This window comes from Toxorhynchites rutilus, chromosome 3 (assembly GCF_029784135.1).
Source record: "Toxorhynchites rutilus septentrionalis strain SRP chromosome 3, ASM2978413v1, whole genome shotgun sequence".
Taxonomy (NCBI): Eukaryota; Metazoa; Arthropoda; class Insecta; order Diptera; family Culicidae; genus Toxorhynchites; species Toxorhynchites rutilus.
The window spans coordinates 65,075,189-65,095,385 of NC_073746.1; the positions used below are offsets into that span (position 1 = coordinate 65,075,189).

General features: G+C 42.7%; 1 protein-coding gene across 1 annotated transcript; it reads left to right on the forward strand.

Annotated features, from left to right (window-relative positions):
- Window positions 1-626: 626 nt before the first annotated feature.
- LOC129778976 (adult cuticle protein 1-like) lies at window positions 627-1,388 on the forward strand. Its single transcript, XM_055786189.1, has 2 exons — window positions 627-691; window positions 752-1,388. The coding sequence occupies exons 1-2, from the start codon at window positions 686-688 to the stop codon at window positions 1,277-1,279; spliced, it is 534 nt and encodes a 177-aa protein (XP_055642164.1). The 5' UTR covers window positions 627-685; the 3' UTR covers window positions 1,280-1,388.
- Window positions 1,389-20,197: the final 18,809 nt, after the last annotated feature.

The following is a 20,197-nucleotide window of genomic DNA, read 5'->3' on the forward strand; positions in this document are numbered from 1 at the left end:
AGACATTATTTTCAATGTTCACCCCCACTAGAACGTCTTTAGAATATTTTCATCTATCACACATACACATTGTTTTTATGCTGGCAGCTTTCTGCTAGGAGTATTTTATGTTGAAAGTCGGAAATTCGAAATAAAAGTGGAGTAGGTTTTTTCAGATAAATAGAAAAATTTGGGTGGTAGAGGGTTAAAGTGTATCACTTTCATGGTGATACCCTGTACTAATTTGGGTGAATTACCTAAAGACACAAACGATGACATTACCATATGAATGGAGCAAATTAAAAAGATAACAATCAAAAGTGATGACTCCAAAACATGCTCGATATGGGAAGAACTCTTGTTGAACAAAATGGATAATGAAAACGAAAGATATAAGTCCAGTTCAAGAATATTTGTGGGCGATTGAACCTCAGTCGATTCAAAATGCCAACAACTAAATCGCGCGAAGCAGGAAAAGTACAGGAATAACTCCTTCCTTGCAGAAGTTGACCGGCTAGCAATGATTGACGGATCGAAATACAATTTTGGGCAACCTGTTCCACGGCGGAGGCTATTAATCTCGTTCTGGTATTCGCTTCGGTATAAAAGAGAATTTGGGGCTGCTAGGAAACCAGAACACATCGGTACTCAAAGCTGTATCAATCTTCTCGTCTCCCAGCGATCCATCCCGAAGAAATCAATAATCATGAAGGTGAGTTTGAGAGTCATGTAGCACGGTAGATGGTTCTAATTATCGCTTTTTTCCTTGTAGTGCATCGCAGCTGTAGTCATGATGGCCCTCGCCGTTGTTGCTAAAGGATCCGCTGTCACCTATTCCGTCCCATTGGCCTACTCTGCTCCCCACACCACCGTTGTTCAGCAGAATGTGGCGCCACGTTACATTGCTTCCCTCCCAGTGACTTCCTATGCTGCTTCCGTCCCAGTGACCTCTTATGCCGCTTCCGTTCCAATCGCTTACGCCGCTCCTCACACCACCGTCGTTCAATCCAACGGTGCCCCACAATATACTGCTCCAATTGCCTACGCCGCTGCTCCAGCCCTTGCCTACAGCTCTCTGGACTCGGAAGTGGTTGAAGCTACCCAGGTTGTAGCCCCAGCAGCCACCGTTGTGGCTCAGCCAGCCGTCAATGTTATCGCCCAGCCAGCTGTGGCCGTTGTAGCCCAGAAGGAAGCTCGCTATGTTGCTGCCAACCCAGGAGCCGTCCATGATGCTCCTCTCGCTGGACACGCCATCTCCCAGCAGTCGCTGAACCTGGAACCAGCTGCGGGAACCCTGTAAAGTGCATGCTAAACTCAACACACCTAAGTGAGACAACACGAAAAAAAAGCCTAAACCAAGTCAATTTTAAATATGTGTCGAATAAATGTAGTTTGTTTGTAATCTTGAACTTTTCTGTTTTTTTTTTTAAATCAATGTGGGTTCCAAATTGAACGAATTTTACTCAAAATAACAAATTCTGACACAGAATATCAAGAATTTATTAAAGAATTCAGCTCATCTTTGAAAAATGTGCCAGAAATAGAGCCACACGGCTTTTAAAAAACAATCAGGCTTCAAACCACATATTGGTTCCCATGTATCACAAATATATTACCTTCGCGCTCTGCAATTCACAAACAGTTATTAAGCACCACATAAATGATCACCCTTTGGACATCGAGGACACGCTCCACATGATTGATTGCTTCTCAATTAGCAAGTAATCAAGCTGAACGTGGAGTGTTGTGGCATGTCGAGCAGAAATACTCGATCGCATTCGATTGCGATCGCATTATAAGATAAGCTGAACACAGCACGAGGATTAATTCTGCTGCTGTTTTAATTGTGTACGGGAGCCATTTTTACATTTATCTGTTCTTCATTTGGAGCTAGATAAAATTACTTACCGTGCAGAATAAAGCCGTAGGATTCATAAAGACATTGATGCTGGGAGAAACTTGTTGCCAATTGATTGATTGATTGATTAAAGAGTAACGTTTCATTTAATCGCACTGCAGGATGTGTGGTTTTTTATGTGGAAAGACATCATCTAGCACTCCAATCATATATTTAGATTGACGATATACATTGATATTCAATTACTGTATATATAATACAGGTTATTCACAGTGTTCCTGATTCTGACACCAGGCTCAGTGACTGCGATAACGGATGACTAGACGCTGGAGCTACAACATCCGTAACTCCAAAGACATGCAAGTCGCGGGACCTCTAGACCAAAGAAAGGCAGCGCGTAGTGGGGCGATTCCACACAAAGGCTGACCAAGCCAGAAAAAAAAGTCGTTCAACGCGAAAAAAAAAACATGGCTTTTACCAAATTTTGGGATGCTGAACACAAATATGGACAAAACGCACAAAAACTATTGGAAATTGGAGCACGTACAGAATATGGAGAAATATTTATGTACGTGAACTTAAGCATTCCAAGAATAAAGTCATCCAAAATCAGATAAATGCAATTCAACATGATCCGAAGAAGCTATGGAAAAAAAATCAAAGCATTATGTAATCCAGGCGGCAGCAAGGATATCGACAGTTTGACGGTAAAAAAACAAATCGTTATGAAAGGCCAGCTGTTGGAACATTTAACGAAAAATGGAATTCTGGTGGAGGAAAAGTCAGGGTTCAGGAAAAACCACTCTTGTGAAACGGCTCTCAATTTATTACTCCTGAAATGGAAACAGGCTGTGCAAATGAAGAAAATAGTATTGGCTGTATTTATTGACTTGAAGAGGGCTTTTGAAACAACAGATCGAATGAAATTACTTAATTTGCGTTCCAATTATAATGTAACTGGACCGATTATTGACCTATAAGAGTAAAATCACCATCTACTAAGCTTTGATCGCTCCACATTTCCATTTTTCTCCACATTATCGTGCATCTGTGCTATTTCTCGCAAATAAGAGGCAAATGAAAAGAATGCAAATTGTTCAAAACAAGGCCATACGCTTGATATTGAGATGCGATCGACTTACTCCACGAAGATTTATGCTTGAATGCCTACAATGGGTGTCAGTGGGACAGCGTATCAAATATTGCACTCTTACGTTCATATATAAGATGATTAGCAGTATGACACCGAACTATTGACGAAGTTTCAATGGATATTTGTATTTTCTTATTTTTATTTTATTTATTTATTTATTTATTCATCGTCTTCGAGAGTATCGTACAGACTGGTTATACTTATGATATATTCTTAATCCTAGCTTTAAAACAATCTTTAGTCATGTTGAAATCAAAAATTTGGCAGACATTGTTGAAGGCTCGGAGGCAGGAACTTAATGGGTTATTGTAGCCATAGCATGTTCTATGTCCGGGAACAGCAATTATTGTGGAGAATCACAGCTGACGTTGAGGAACGTTTATTGGAATATGCAGAAGAAGATCTGCACAATCGATGTTTTCACTGAGGATGTCGAATACAATCAGTCGTTGCATCTTCAGTCGCCTTGCCGTGAGCAATTCCAAGTCGATTAGACGTCAACGTTCCGAGTAATGGAGAAGATGGGCGGGGTCATTCCACGGGAGACGTCGCAATGCAAAACGAATAAAACATTTCTGTACACGCTCAATACGTACAATCTAGGAAACATGGTATGGGACCCAGACCGGTGCAGCGTACTCTAAGTTGCTCCTCACTAAACTACAGTACAAAGCCTTTAGTGCAGAGCACGTTGGTGTAGCATAATAAATTGGACGTTGTGGAACGATGGGGTACAAATCCATTGATTTTTTTTTTTTTATACAAAATATGTATTTTTATTAAGGCTCATATGGCGTCAACCTGACGGGGCCGGGAGTTCAATATTTCGACAATGTTTGCCTTATAACTATGTTAGTAATATGTAACCGATTACTCGCGGTTGGCTCGAGGTTAGTATTACAAGTGTTTTCGTAATTGTGATGTTGCTGTCTTCAATGATCTGTACCTGTGCCCGACACGGGATACTTCCTATTGGGATGCAGCTGACCATTAATCAGCAACGCCCCCTAGTCTGTACCCCATATCTAGCGTGGTGCGTCTTCTCGAGGAATCCAGGATAGAATGGTCACTAGCCGGCGCAATCATCAGCTCGTGTAGAGTTGTCATGAGCGGTACAACCTTTGGCTCTTGTTGAATGATCAGTGGACTGCACAACCTTTGGCCCGTGCATCTGTAAAGAGTGTGTGTATGTATTGCCGCGACTAAGTAAAAGTTTATCGATCGGATAGGAGGGATATGAAACGGGGACACAACGAAGGAAACATCATTAAACGTTGACATCGGCGTTTCTGAGGAACAGGTATAGATGAAGCAGAAGATCAGGATCACGGCTACCTAAGATATCCCGGACGGGGATATCCGATTGTCTGCCTTGTGATCTCAGTACTCTAGAGAGCTGAGAGCGAGCAGCATGGAACCGGATACACGACCAGACAACATGCTCGATGTCGTGGTAGCCATCGCCACAATCACAAAGATTGTTTGCTGCGAGCCCAATGCGATAGAGATGCGCGTTTAGGTTGTAGTGATTGGACATAAGCCGAGATATCACGCGAATGAAATCACGACCTACATTCAATCCCTTGAACCATGCACTCGTCGAGACCTTAGGGATAATCGTGTGTAACCAACGACCGAACTCATCACCACTCCACATGCGCTGCCAACTTACGAGCGTATACTGACGAGGAATGTGGAAAAATTCATTATAAGCAATTTGCCTTTCAAAAAGTGTGCCTTCTAAAGCGCCCACCTTAGCTAGCGAGTCCGCTTTCTCATTCCCCGGAATCGAGCAATGAGAGGGAACCCATGCTAAGGTAATCTTGAATAATTTTTCGACCAAAACACTCAATAGTTGTCTTATTCTTGTTAGGAAATAAGATGAGCATTTATCAACTTTCATTGAGCGGATTGCCTCTATTGAGCTGAGACTGTCTGAAAAAATAAAATAGTGGTCGATGGGCAATGTTTCAATGATCCCTAATGCGTAATATATCGCACCCAGTTCAGCGACATACACGGAACAAGGATCTTTGAGTTTGAAAGAGGCACTGGAACTTTCATTGAAGATGCTGAAGCCAGTGGACCCGTTTATGCATGAACCGTCAGTAAAGAACATTTTATCAGATCTAACTTTCCCATATTCTGCCGAAAATATCTCCGGAATATAATCGGAGCGTAGATGATCTGGGATTCCATGGATCTTTTGTCGCATGGACAGATCAAAATTGACAGAGGAATTGCAAAAGTATGGGAAGCAAACTTGGTTGGAGATGCCCGGTGAAGGGTGCACGTCGTGGGTAAGGTACTCATGGTATAAAGACATAAAACTTGACTGAGGAGTCAGTTGGAGTAGATTTTCGAAGTTATCAATCACCAATGGATTCATGATCTTGCAACGGATGAGAAATCTGTAGGATAATTCTGTGAACCGAAGAGTAAGCGGGGGTACTCCTGCCAAAACTTCGAGACTCATCGTATGTGTCGAATGCAAACACCCCATGGCTATACGCAAGCAACGATATTGTATTCTCTCCAGCTTGAGAATATGAATCCTGGCAGCTGATCGAAAGCAAAAACTGCCATATTCTAACACTGATAATATCGTTGTTTTGTACAACTGAATGAAGTCTCCTGGATGGGCACCCCACCATGTTCCGGTTATTGTTTGGAGAAAATTGATTCTTTGCTGGCATTTCTGTTTCAAATACGCAATGTGTATTCCCCAGGTACATTTAGAGTCAAAATATACTCCAAGGTATTTGAAAAACATCGAGTGCCTGATCGCTTTGCCGGATAGGTGAAGCTGGAATTGGGAGGGTTCGTGCTTCCTAGAAAAAACGACCATTTCGGTTTTCTCCGTAGAGAATTCGATACCCAGCTTGAGAGCCCACGTGAACAGGTTGTTCAGGGTATCTTGCAAGGATTTTTGCAGAACGGCGGGATTAGTACCCGTGATGGAAATAACTCCATCGTCTGCAAGTTGTCTCAAAGTGCAATCTCTAGTTAGACAATCATCTATATCATTGACGTAAAAACTGTACTAGAGGGGGCTTAGGCAGGAGCCTTGTGGTAGGCCCATAAAACTGTATCGAGAAGATTTCAAGCTGCCATGATTGAAAAACATGTGCTTTTCTGACAGTAAATTGTACAGGGAATTATTCAGAATTGGTGAAAGTCCACGATTATGAAGTTTCTCTGAGAGAATTTCCATGGAAACTGAATCAAATGCCCCTTTGATATCGAGAAAAACGGAAGCCATTTGTTCTTTGCGAGCAAATGCGATTTGGATTTCAGAAGATAGCAGCGCGAGACAATCATTCGTCCCTTTACCTCGGCGGAAGCCAAACTGCGTATTTGACAGTAAATTGTTCGTTTCAACCCACTTGTCCAAACGAAGTAGAATCATTTTCTCTACCAATTTACGAATACAGGATAACATTGCAATCGGCCTATACGAATTGTGATCGCAAGCCGGCTTGTTGGGTTTTCGTATGGCTATCACTCTCACTTGTCTCCAGTCATACGGGACTATATTCAGCTCCAGAAACTTGTTGAACAAGTTCAGCAAACGCTGTTTTGCCAAGTCGGGAAGATTCTTCAATAAGTTGAATTTAATCTTGTCCGACCCCGGAGCTGAATTGTTACATGAGAGAAGTGCAATTGAGAATTCTACCATCGAAAAATTCTCATAATCGCCTTGGAGCGGAATGTCGCGTACGACGTTTTGTGCAGGAACGGAATCGGGACAAACCTTTCTTGCAAATTTGAAAATCCAACAGTCAGAGTATTCCTCACTTTCGTTTGTATGGTTCCAGCCACGCATTCTCCTAGCCGTATTCCAAAGAGTGCTCATAGCTGTCTCCCTTGACAAACCATTGACGAACTTCCGCCAATATCCACGCTTTTTTGCTTTAATCAGACCTTTTAGTTTGGCTTCTAGAGCTTGGTACATTCGAAACCATTCCACTAATCCAGTTTTCCTGAATTTTTTGAAAGCGGATGATTTTTCAAGGTAGACCTTTGAACACTCCTTGTCCCACCAAAGTGATGGAGGACGACGTCGGAAAGTGGTAGCAGGAACACGTTTCTTTTGAGCTTGAAGTGCGCTATCGTAAATCAAACTCGATATAAAGTTATACTCTTCGAGTGGAGGAAGTTCATGCATTGAAACAAGTGCTTCAGATATTATTTCTGCAAATTTTCTCCAGTCAATATTTTTCGTGAGGTCATACGCAATATCGACTGACTCACGAGAACCTGATTCATTGGCGATCGATAAAATTATTGGCTGGTGATCACTACCGTGGGGATCTTGGATTACCTTCCATGTGCAATCCAGGGATAATGAAGAAGAGCAAAGTGATATGTCTAGCATACTTGCCCGTGCAGGAGGGTTGGCTATCCTAGTTGCTTCCCCTGTATTTAAAACTGTCATGTTGAAGTTGTCGCACAGATCATAAATCAACGTGGCACGGTTGTCATCGTAGAGTGATCCCCATGCTGTTCCATGGGAGTTGAAATCACCTAAGATTAACCGCGGCTCCGGCATTGCCTCGATAGTATCAAAGAACTGATGGCGGCCTACCGTAGTTCTGGGAGGGATATATATCGAAGCAATGCAGAGGTCTTTGCCATTGATTTGTGTCTGGCAAGCGATAACTTCAATGCCTGTCATCGATGGGAGAGTGACTCTATAGAAGGAGTGACATTTTTTGATCCCCAATAGTACGCCACCAAACGAGTCATTTCGATCGAGGCGAATAATGTTGAAATCGTCCATTGATGTTCGGAATAGAGTTGATTTGTACGAGGCCATAGGATGAGATGGATTCAGTGAGCACGAGTTCTGGATCGCTAGAAGCATTCACAGGCAAGTATCCGTTGACATCCTCATCAAAACCCCACTGCAGATGAGGAAGATTATAATCATCGAGCAATAAAACGATATCGTTAGCCGAACATCAGTCCGTCAAGGACTGAACAGCGAAAGTGTGGTTAGAATACAACGTCGTCTCAGAGTTTGGTCGAAAGTAGATGCCGAGGAGGTACAAATATCGGTTGGGTAGTTTCACACAAACAACCATTTGCTCAAGCGTACTGCAATGAGGTATCGAAACCTCGGTACAGTGCAGTGTGGATTTCACTGCGACAAGCACTCCGCCACCTCTTGTGAGGGGCTACTGGGTGCTCCACTACGGTCACAACGAAAAAGTGAATAATCGGATGAAAATTCAGCGTCGCATATATCGGACCGGAGCCATGTTTCAGTAAGAATGACAACATCATAATGACTGCTCGACAATCCTAGCTGTAAGCGTGAAGTTTTAGTGCGAAGGCCTCTGACATTTTGGTGGTAAATGGAGAAAAAGTGTTGCTTTGGCGAGAAACTATCGCAGTCACCACAGTCAGCAACCAGAGACATAGGATGATGAGCAACATGATCATTCCGTTGTGTCGATGCGTTTGTCGGACGCTGGTGGCCCGAAAATGGCGATGGGCTAGAAGTGTTTCGCATTTCAGGCAGCCTATTGTTCGGAATGAATGTGTACTTGCCTGCAATTATGGGTTGGATGCCAACTGCCCCGCACTCGAGCACAGGACCGGGACGACTGGGTGTCACTGACATTAATGGCTCGACTGTGACGAGGGAGTCAGAGGCATCCATAGAGCTTGCAGGTGTGCGTCCCGGTTGTCTGGTTTCCTACGTCCCGGTAGGAATATTAATGTTACCGAGAAGGAATTGCTCGAATCACAGCTGTACTTGCCTGAGTACCACCAATCCAGACTCAATCGCAGGACCGGGATGGCTGCTGAGCGTTGGCGGAAATGGCTCGACTGCGATGAGAGGATTGAAGGCCTCCTTCGTGCTTGATGGTATGCATCCCGGTGAGTTAGTTGACTCAGGCAGTTGGTTGAATGGAGAGTATTTTGGTTGCTATGTTGAATAATCCACCATTTTGTTTCGTCGTTCTCGCTGAATTTTATAAACCGGGCATTCACTGCTCCAGGCAGAGCGGTCAGTTTCAATACTCAGCTTACGCTCAACTCGCAGTTTCGCACAGTTTGCACATTTTTCTATGCGGGATTTGCATTCTTTAATCGAATGGTTATCACTGCAAATAGGACAAATAACTTTTTCTACCTTACAGTCGACTATTTTATGATTGAACCCGCGGCATTTGTAACACCTTATGACCTGCAACCCATCAACCACTCAGCCACCCGCAGTTCAGTTTCCCAAGTTGTATCACATTGAAAAACGTCTCGGGGTCCAACTCGACTATTGCGCTGATGTTGTCGTATCTCCACTTAGGATTGCAGTAAGTTTTGCGCAATTTGAAATGTTTCATTGTTGCAAAAAACTTCGTTTTGGTCAATCAATTTACCAGGTGTATGGCACGATTATCGCTATCTCACTCTACCTACCGTCACCGCATATCTCACTATCCCTCTGTTGTAAAAGTTCATCATCGACATATGTCAGATAGTGGTAAATTGGTAATTCGCGATGGTGTCGACGTCTGGTGGCGACTTCAAAGTAGGGCCATTATTTGGGTCCCAAACTCGTTAGTGTAATCTCTATCAGATAGAAAACACGAAACCGGTTTTTAAATTTTGAAATTTAAATGAAAATTTTCACATCATGTTATTTAATTACTTGAAATACGTATTTCCGACTTTCATTCAACCATATGCATATAAAATTCCAACATTGTTGCTGAATTTTTTCATTATAATATAAAATTGTCTTCATAAACAATTTTCGTATGAGACTTTTTCACCACCTGCAAACAAAAATGTTTTTAATTTAAATAGAATACTAATTTAATATGGAAAAGCTAATTTTCATTCATAATTTTAATTCTGAAAACGTTCATTCCTACTGAAAATCAGCTATTCTTCGACGCTCCCCTAAACTAGTAAACGAAGCTCAATGTCGTCAACGCGGATCGCTCCTTTGGAGAAAACTAATACTTTTGACGCTTGAGATGTTGACATCAAAAACATGGCGGGTGCCGTACGGCTGCAATTTACCCTTTAGTTCGCTCTCGTCGTATTCGTCGCTCATTCCTATTATTTTAATGGTTGGTTTCATGTTCTCGCGCACTTTTACCTCAAACTACCTTCCGGTTGTTTGTCAACTGTCTCTTCAAGATGCTTGATTGACGCACCATCCTTTAGAGCTACTATGACCGATCCATTTTTACTGCTTGTCACTCGCCTGACGTTCAAATTATTGCCATCAATTTTATTTCGCAACTCGACTCCAATATCATCAACATGCACGCTTTCCTTTGGCTTAATGACGGCGATTGGATTCGGCTTCAAATGCTGTTTCTTTTTCAGTTCCGTTCCTTTTTCTATCATGCCATTTTTTACTACATTAGCAAAGCTTGTTTTTGGGGTTTTCTTTCGATGCTGACGTCGTTAATAGCTCCGTATCTGTAGTATTTTCCAATCGCCTTTTTTGGCAATGGATCGTGTAACAACATTACACGCAGAATTCTCCTTGTCCTCAGCTGCGGAAATAGATCGCATATTTATTCGCAATAATTCATCTCTCATGATTTTTCTGACATTTTTCTCGAAGTTTTTGACAAAGTCTAGCACACACATGAAATCGTCCAATTTGAGACCGATTTCATTCAGCAATTTCATTCAGCTCGCGCAGTCCGAAGACATCGGTCGCAAATTTGTTCGCGTCTATTATAAAGTGGAGATTATAACGTTATCAGTTCGTGGCTGGTGAAGTTATTTCGCCCTAACGGGGTTCTCTTTATTGCGCGAGTGAGGAGAGCAGCAATCACTACCAGCGTGAAGAAGAAGTCCTCCACGGCGGACGCGGTGCGTGTGCCGTATCATCGCTGTGTGTGCTTTAGCATCGTCATCGATTCCATCATCGTGTTGTGGTGCGATATACCGTTGCATCTGTGCCGAGAGATTGCCACGCGGTTCGATTGAGACACCGCTTCATTTCATTCGCATTGGTGTGCGATTTAGGTATAATATATATTAGGTTTAGAAATACAAAAAAAATAAGAATTATATTATTTTATATCTGCCGTAATGGCAGAAGGTCATGTTGACATGGAGATTGAAACTACTGTTTCCTCCTCACTGGCTACAACGGGGGCTGGGAAGTCGCTTAAACGCGTTCCCCCCTCAGAAGATGTCTCTTCAGAGAAAGAGGTAATCTACCTTAACAAGCCCCCCTCAAGAAAATTGGCAAACTTTTCCTCTTCGCCCCCTCAATCTCCCGCTCCCGCTTCCGCTCTACTACCGAACTTGCCTCCCAGCCCTACTGATACCGCTCTTGTTCAACAATCGACCTCGTCCTCCCCTTCAGTTGTTTCCTCTCCTCGTGTCAAGGTCTATCCAGACGATGCACTTGGAGCTGGTCCATGGGTTGTTTTTTTCCGGCCTAAACCAAAAGGAAAGGCAATTAATGTCATTCAGGTTTCGAAAGATCTGGCAAGATTATATTCCTCCGTGGTCGAAATCTTTAAGGTTAGACCGAACAAACTGCGTGTTGTCGTGAGTGATCGGAAACACGCGAATGCAATAATGATCGACGAGAGATTCTCCCTAGAGTATCGCGTCTACGTGCCCTCCCATGACGTAGAAATCTCGGGGGTGGTAACTGAAACTGGTCTGACGTGCGAAATGATAAAAGAAGGAGTTCGTAAATTTAAAAGACTCCCGTTGGTGGGTGTTAAAATTTTGGACAGCCGCCAACTAGGAAAAGTATCCCAAGAAGAGGGAAAAACTAAATTCACGCCGTCAGACTCGTTTCGAGTAACTTTTGCTGGTTCCGCTCTACCTGACTACGTCATGGTGGGCAAATTCGTGCCAAAGCCCATGACTTGCCAAAAATGCAAGTCAGTTGGTCACTTCAGATTATTGTGCCAACAAGGAGCGCTGTGCCACTTGCGGAGAGCAACATGAGGGGAAATCCTGCAGTGCGACTGAGCATAAATGTCCATATTGCGGAGGATCCCCACACGAGCTCTCAGTTTGTGAAACTTACAAGAGTCGCTGGGAGAAACAGAAGCGCTCTTTGAAGGAACGCTCGAAACGCACTTTTGCGGATATTTTAAAGGGCGCTTCGCCACTGGCCCAACAACAACAACCAATCAACACACAAAATGTCTTCGCCACGTTGCCCGTTGACGAAATAGAAGCGGACACAGCTAACGGGGGCACACCGTTAATTTTTCAAGGGAATCCCCGGCGCAAAAATGTGACCACTCCCAAAGTTCAAGGACAAGCCCCTCCGGTGATACCCCCTGTTAGTATACCTAAAAAATCGAGTGCAGCGGACAAGCAAAATCAGGTTCCTCCTGGTTTCCGTGGGAATAATTCACCTTCGAATGGCCCAGCACTCGAGGGGACATCAAAAACCCCAACTGTCCCTATTTTTCCGTCCAGTTCAACTTCCCAATCGGGATTTATAAAGTTATCTGACCTTTTGGACCAAATCTTCAAGTGTTTTAATGTTTCCGACTCCATCAGAACCATTGTCATTTCAATGCTTCCAGTATTAAAGACAATTTTGCAACAATTGATGCAAACATGGCCCCTCCTTGCAATGATTATCTCTCTTGATGTCTAATTTAAATAGAGAGGTCGGAGATATCACTGTTTTACAGTGGAATTGTCGTAGTCTTATCCCTAAATTGGATACATTCAAATTTTTAATTCATAAGTTCAATTGTGATGTTTTTGCTCTGTCCGAAACTTGGCTTTCTTCGCGGGATGATCTCTCTTTCCACAATTTTAATATCATACGCTTGGACCGTGATGACAGATACGGAGGGGTGCTATTGGGTATCAATAAGTGCCACTCATTTTTTCGAATTGATCTTCCACCTATTGGAGGGATCGAAGCTGTTGCTTGTCATGCAAACATCAGAGGCAAAGACCTCTGTATTGTCAGCTTGTATTGGCCTCCGAGAGCTGCGGTTAGCCGCAATCAACTTGTTGACATGTGCTCACTCCTTCCTGAGCCACGATTGATCTTGGGAGACTTCAACTCTCACGGAACTGCCTGGGGGGAACAGTACGACGACAATCGTTCATTGTTGATATATGACCTTTGTAACAGCTTCAATATGATCGTTTTGAACACTGGGGAAACAACACGTGTACCTAAACCTCCTGCTAACCCAAGTGCTCTTGACCTCTCGCATTGCTCGAATTCACTATCGTTAGATTTCAAGTGGAATGTAATCCAGGACCCCAACGGCAGTGACCACTTGCCAATCAAAATTTCCATCTCCATTGGTTCGAATTCTTCTGAATCTATAAACATGGCATATGACCTCACAAGACACATTGACTGGAAAAAATATGCGGACGCAATTGCTCTAGCCATCAATTCCAGAGATGGTTTGCCTCCATTGGAGGAGTATAACTTCCTTTCTCGTTTGATATATGACAGCGCGGTTCGCGCTCAAACGAAACCCATCCCAGGCTCCACTTTTTGTCAAAGGCCTCCCAATCCATGGTGAGATAGCCAATGTTCCAAGCTTTATCAGGATAAATCGAACGCATTTAAAGCTTTTCGGAAACGTGGAACCATTGAGAATTTTCAAACGTATTTTGACCTTGAAAATCAATTTAAAAACTTGATCAAAGGGAAAGAACGTGCTTATTGGCGAAATTTCGTGGGAGAATTGTCACGAGAAACGTCAATGAAAAAATTATGGAAAGTGGCTCGAAACATGAGAAATCGCTCTTCAACGAATGAAAGCGAAGAATATTCACATCGATGGATTTTTAATTTTGCACGGAAGGTTTGTCCCGATTCCGCTCCCGTGCAGAAAATTGTTCGAGATATACCACAAGATAGGTGCGATCTTGATTCTGAGTTTTCGATGGTGGAATTCTCTCTTGCTCTCCTTTCATGTAACAATTCTGCTCCAGGAACGGATAGAATTAAGTTCAACTTGTTAAAAAACCTCCCTGATGTGGCGAAACATCGCTTGTTGAATTTATTCAATCGGTTTCTGGAGCATAATATTGTTCCAGATGATTGGAGACAAGTGCGAATTATAGCTATTCAAAAACCCGGAAAACCCGCGTCCGACTTCAATTCGTACCGCCCAATAGCAATGCTGTCTTGTATACGGAAATTGTTGGAGAAAATGATCTTGTTTCGCCTTGATCATTGGGTTGAAACGAATGGCTTACTCTCAGATACACAATATGGGTTCCGCAGGGGCAAGGGGACGAATGATTGTCTTGCGTTGCTTTCTTCAGAAATTCAAATGGCTTACGCCGAAAAAAAACAAATGGCTTCAGTATTCTTGGACATAAAGGGGGCCTTTGATTCTGTTTCAATAGAGGTTTTGTCAGACAAATTACACTCTCGGGGTCTGCCGCCTCTGTTGAATAATATGTTATATAACTTGTTTTTTGAGAAACAGTTGAATTTTTCTCACGGAGATTCGACAGTAAATCGGGTCTCCTTCATGGGCCTCCCCCAGGGCTCATGTTTAAGCCCCCTTTTGTACAACTTCTATGTAAGCGACATCGACAATTGTCTTACACAAAATTGCAGCCTAAGACAACTTGCAGATGACGGAGTGGTGTCTGTCGTAGGATCAAACGAATCCGACCTGCAAGGACCCTTACAAGATACTTTGAACAATTTTTCAACCTGGGCCATTGGGCTAGGGATCGAATTCTCCACGGAGAAAACAGAGATGGTGGTTTTTTCTAGGAAGCATAAACCAGCAAAACCAAAGCTTCAACTTTTGGGTAAACCGATCACTCATGCTATGTCATTCAAGTATCTTGGGGTCTGGTTCGACTCTAAATGTACTTGGGGGGCCCATATTAGGTATCTGAGTAAAAAATGTCAACAAAGAATAAACTTTCTCCGTACAATTACCGGCACCTGGTGGGGAGTCCATCCCGAAGATCTTATAATGTTGTATCGAACAACTATTCTCTCAGTGATGGAGTATGGCAGTTTCTGTTTTCAATCAGCTGCCAAAACACACCTCATTAAACTCGAGCGAATTCAGTATCTTTGTCTCCGTATTGCGTTGGGATGTATGCCCTCAACGCATACCATGAGTCTCGAGGTTTTGGCAGGCCTACTCCCACTAAAAGATCGCTTCAATTTATTATCTCTTCGGTTCCTCATCCGGTGTAAGGTTATGAACCCATTGGTGATCGGAAATTTTGAGCAGCTTATCGAGCTAAATTTTCATTCAGGATTCATGAGCTCATATCATGAATTCATCTCCATGCAGGTTGATCCTTCTTCGTATACTCCCAACCGTGTTTGTTTTCCTGACTACATCAATTCCTCTGTACATTTTGATCTGTTCATGAAGGAGAAAATCCATGGAATTCCAGATTATCATCGATCGGGGATCATTCCTACGATCTTCAATGCAAAGTATGGGCGTGTCAATTGTGATAATATGTACTTTACTGATGGGTCCTCTATGAATGAGTCCACAGGATTTGGAGTGTTCAACGAAATTTTTAGCACCTCCCACAGTCTTCAGAATCCTTGCTCTGTGTATATTGCTGAATTGGCAGCAATACATTGGGCGCTGGACAGCGTCGCCTCACGACCTGTTGAACACTATTACATTGTAACGGATAGTCTTAGGCTCTGTCGAAGCTATCCGTTCAGTGAGGCCGGAAAAGCACTCGCCGTACTTCCTTGAGAGAATACGAGAAATTTTGAGTGCTTTATCCAGACGCTGTTATGTCATTACCTTTGTCTGGGTCCCTTCACATTGCTCAATTCCGGGTAACGAGAGGGCTGACTCATTGGCAAAGGTAGGTGCAATTGAAGGCGATATTTATCAGCGTCAAATCGCTTTCAATGAATTTTATTCTTTAGTCCGTAAAAATACCATCGCTAACTGGCAACGTAAATGGAACGAAGATGAATTGGGCCGGTGGTTTCACTCGATTATCCCTAAGGTTAGCCTCAAACCATGGTTCAAAAGCCTGGACTTAAGTCGGGACTTTATTCGCACCTTCTCTCGACTCATGTCCAATCACTGTTCGTTAGACGCGCTACTCTTTCGTTTTAATCTTGCCGATGGCAATATCTGTGCTTGTGGCCAAGGTTACCACGACATCGAACACGTTGTTTGGTCGTGCGAGGAGTATCTTGTTGCCAGATCGAATTTAGAAAACTCTCTTCGGGCTAGAGGAAGGCAGCCCAATGTGCCGGTGAGAAATGTGTTAGCTGGTTTAGACCTTGATTACATGTCCCAAATATATGTCTTCCTAAAAGCTATCAATCTTCGTGTGTGATTGTCCTTATATCCTTATATTCTCCTTTTCCTTTCCCTTCGCGAGAAATCAAATCCCTTCTTACTAACAATAGAATAAGGTGAAATGTAAATACATGTTAGATATAAGATAGGCTTAAGAATTGAGTATGATGAATGTGAGTGCGAATGTGAGTGTGAACATTGTCAACATATCCTTATATCCCATCCTTTTCCTGAAACAAAATGTCACCCTTCTAAACTCGAGCAAGCCGCGAGTAATCGGTTCTCTACTTCATTAACATTAAAATTAATAAAAAATGTTTATATATACTTGTAACTATACAAATAGGAGTTTGGCTCCTTTAAACTTATGTAACTGAGCCTGTAAAAATAAACGATTTAATAAAAAAAAAATTCAGCAATTTGTCGCTGTGGCTATCGTCGTATTCGCTCTTGGCTTTGAGCGAATACGACGATAGCCACAAGCATAGCAAACATACACTGCATTGGGGAGCTTCTTCAATAAATCTATTTCATCCACTGTCGCTCCAGGCAAGCAGGTCATGTGAATAGAGAGCTTACATTTTCGAAAACACTCTACACTCGCATCATGCTCGGCTATAGGCACAGCGCACAAAGCACACGGCTGCGAGAAACAATTCTCATCACCTCTGTTTCCTATGTTCATATCTTCGTGCATTTTTTTTTATTTAAATCGTTTATTTTTACAGGCTCAGTTACATAGGTTTAAAGGAGCCGAACTCCTTACTGTATTGTTACTAGTATATATACATTTTTCCTTAATTCTAATGTTAATAATATAGGAAACCGATTACTCGCGGTCAACTCGAGTTTAGAAGGGTGACATATTTTCTTCAGGAAAAGGAGGGGATATGAGGATATGTTGACAATGATCACACTCACACTCTCAATCACACTCATCACACTCAATTCTTAAACCTATCTTATATCTAATATGTATTTACATTTCATCTTATTCTTAAGAAGAGATCCGATCTCTCACAAAGGAAAAGGAAAAGGAAAAACTGAGGGTATAAGGACAATCACACACGAAGATCGATAACTTTAAGGAATACATATAATTGGGACATGTAATCAAGGTCTAACCGAGCCAACACGTCTCTCACCGGCATCATGGGCTGCCTTCCTCGGGCCCGAAGGGTGACTACTGAATTCGATATGGCGACAAGATACAGCTCGCACGACCAAACAACGTGCTCGATGTCGTGGTAACCTTGGCCACAAACACAAAGATTGTTGTCGGCAAGATTAATACGAAAGAGTAGCGCATCTAACGAACAGTGATTGGACATGAGTCGGGAGAAGGTGCGAATAAAGTCCCGACTCAAGTCCAGACTTTTGAACCATGGTTTGCGGCTAACCTCAGGGATAATCGAGTGGAGCCACCGGCCCAATTCATCTTCGTTCCATTTGCGTTGCCAGTTAACTATGGTATTTTTGCGGACTAAAGAATAAAATTCATTGAAGGCGATTTGACGCTGATAAATATCGCCTTCAATTGCACCTACCTTTGCTAATGAGTCAGCCCTCTCATTACCCAGAATTGAGCAATGTGAAGGGACCCAGACAAAGGTAATGACATAACAGCGTCTGGATAAAGCACTCAAAATTTCTCGTATTCTCTCAAGGAAGTACGGCGAGTGCTTTTCCGGCCTCACTGAACGGATAGCTTCGACAGAGCTAAGACTATCCGTTACAATTAATAGTGTTCAACAGGTCGTGAGGCGACGCTGTCCAGCGCCCAGTGTATCGCTGCCAATTCAGCAATATACACTGAGCAAGGATTCTGAAGACTGTGTGAGGTGCTAAAAAATTCGTTGAACACTCCAAATCCTGTGGACTCATTCATAGAGGACCCATCAGTAAAGTACATATTATCACAATTGATATCCCCATACTTTGCATCGAAGATCGTTGGAACGATCCTCGATCGAAGATAATCTGATGTTCCATGGATATCCTGCTTCATGGACAGATCAAAATGCACAGAGGAATTGATGTAGTCAGGAAAACAAACACGGTTGGGAATATACGAAGAAGGATTAACCTGCATGGAGACGAATTCATGATATGAGCTCATGAATCCAGAATGAAAATTTAGCTCGATCAGCTGCTCAAAACTTCCGATCACCAATGGGTTCATAACCTTACACCGGATGAGGAACCGAAGAGATAATAAATTGAAGCGATCTTTTAGTGGGAGTAGGCCTGCCAAAACCTCGAGACTCATGGTATGCGTTGAGGGCATACATCCCAACGCGATACGGAGACAAAGATACTGAATTCGCTCGAGTTTAATGAGGTGTGTTTTGGCAGCTGATTGAAAACAGAAACTGCCATACTCCATCACTGAGAGAATAGTTGTTCGATACAACATTATAAGATCTTCGGGATGGACTCCCCACCAGGTGCCGGTAATTGTACGGAGAAAGTTTATTCTTTGTTGACATTTTTTACTCAGATACCTAATATGGGCCCCCCAAGTACATTTAGAGTCGAACCAGACCCCAAGATACTTGAATGACATAGCATGAGTGATCGGTTTACCCAAAAGTTGAAGCTTTGGTTTTGCTGGTTTATGCTTCCTAGAAAAAACCACCATCTCTGTTTTCTCCGTGGAGAATTCGATCCCTAGCCCAATGGCCCAGGTTGAAAAATTGTTCAAAGTATCTTGTAAGGATTCTTGCAGGTCGGATTCGTTTGATCCTACGACAGACACCACTCCATCATCTGCAAGTTGTCTTAGGCTGCAATTTTGTGTAAGGCAATTGTCAATGTCGCTTACATAGAAGTTGTACAAAAGGGGGCTTAAACATGAGCCCTGGGGGAGTCCCATGTAAGAGACCCGACTTACTGCCGAATCTCCGTGAGAAAAGTTCAAATGTTTCTCACAAAGCAAGTTATATAACATATTATTCAATAGAGGCGGCAGACCCCGAGAGTGAAATTTGTCTGACAGGACCTCTATTGAAACTGAATCAAACGCCCCCTTTATATCCAAGAATACTGAAGCCATTTTTTTTTTTCGGTGTAAGCCATTTGAATTTCTGAAGAAAGCAACGCAAGACAATCATTCGTCCCCTTGCCCCTGCGGAACCCATATTGTGTATCTGAGAGTAGGCCATTCGTTTCAACCCATCGATCAAGGCGAAACAAGATCATTTTCTCCAACAATTTCCGTATACAAGACAGCATTGTTATTGGGCGGTACGAATTGAAGTCGGACGCGGGTTTTCCGGGTTTTTGAATAGCTATAACTCGTACTTGTCTCCAATCATCTGGAACAATATTATGCTCCAGAAACCAATTGAATAAGTTCAACAAGCGATGTTTCGCCACATCAGGGAGATTTTTCAGCAAGTTGAACCTAATTCTATCCGATCCCGGAGCAGAATTGTTACATGAAAGGAGAGCAAGAGAGAATTCTACCATCGAAAACTCGGAATCAAGATCGCACCTATCTTGTGGTATATCTCGAATAATTCTTTGCACTGGAGCGGAATCGGGACAAACCTTTCGTGCAAAATTAAAAATCCATCGATGTGAATATTCCTCGCTTTCATTGGATGAAGAGCGATTTCTCATGTTTCGAGCCACTTTCCATAATTTTTTCATTGACGTTTCTCGTGATAAACCTCCCACGAAATTTCGCCAAGAAGCACGTTTTTTCCCTTTGATCAAGTTTTTAAATTGATTTTCAAGGTCCAAATACGTTTGAAAATTCTCAATGGTTCCACGTTTCCGAAAAGCTTTAAATGCATTCGATTTATCTCCATAAAGCTTGGAACACTGGCCATCCCATCATGGATTGGGAGGCCTTCGACGAAAAGTGGAACCTGGGATGGGTTTCGTTTGAGCGCGAACCGCGCTGTCATAGATCAAACGAGAAATGAAGTTATACTCCTTCAATGG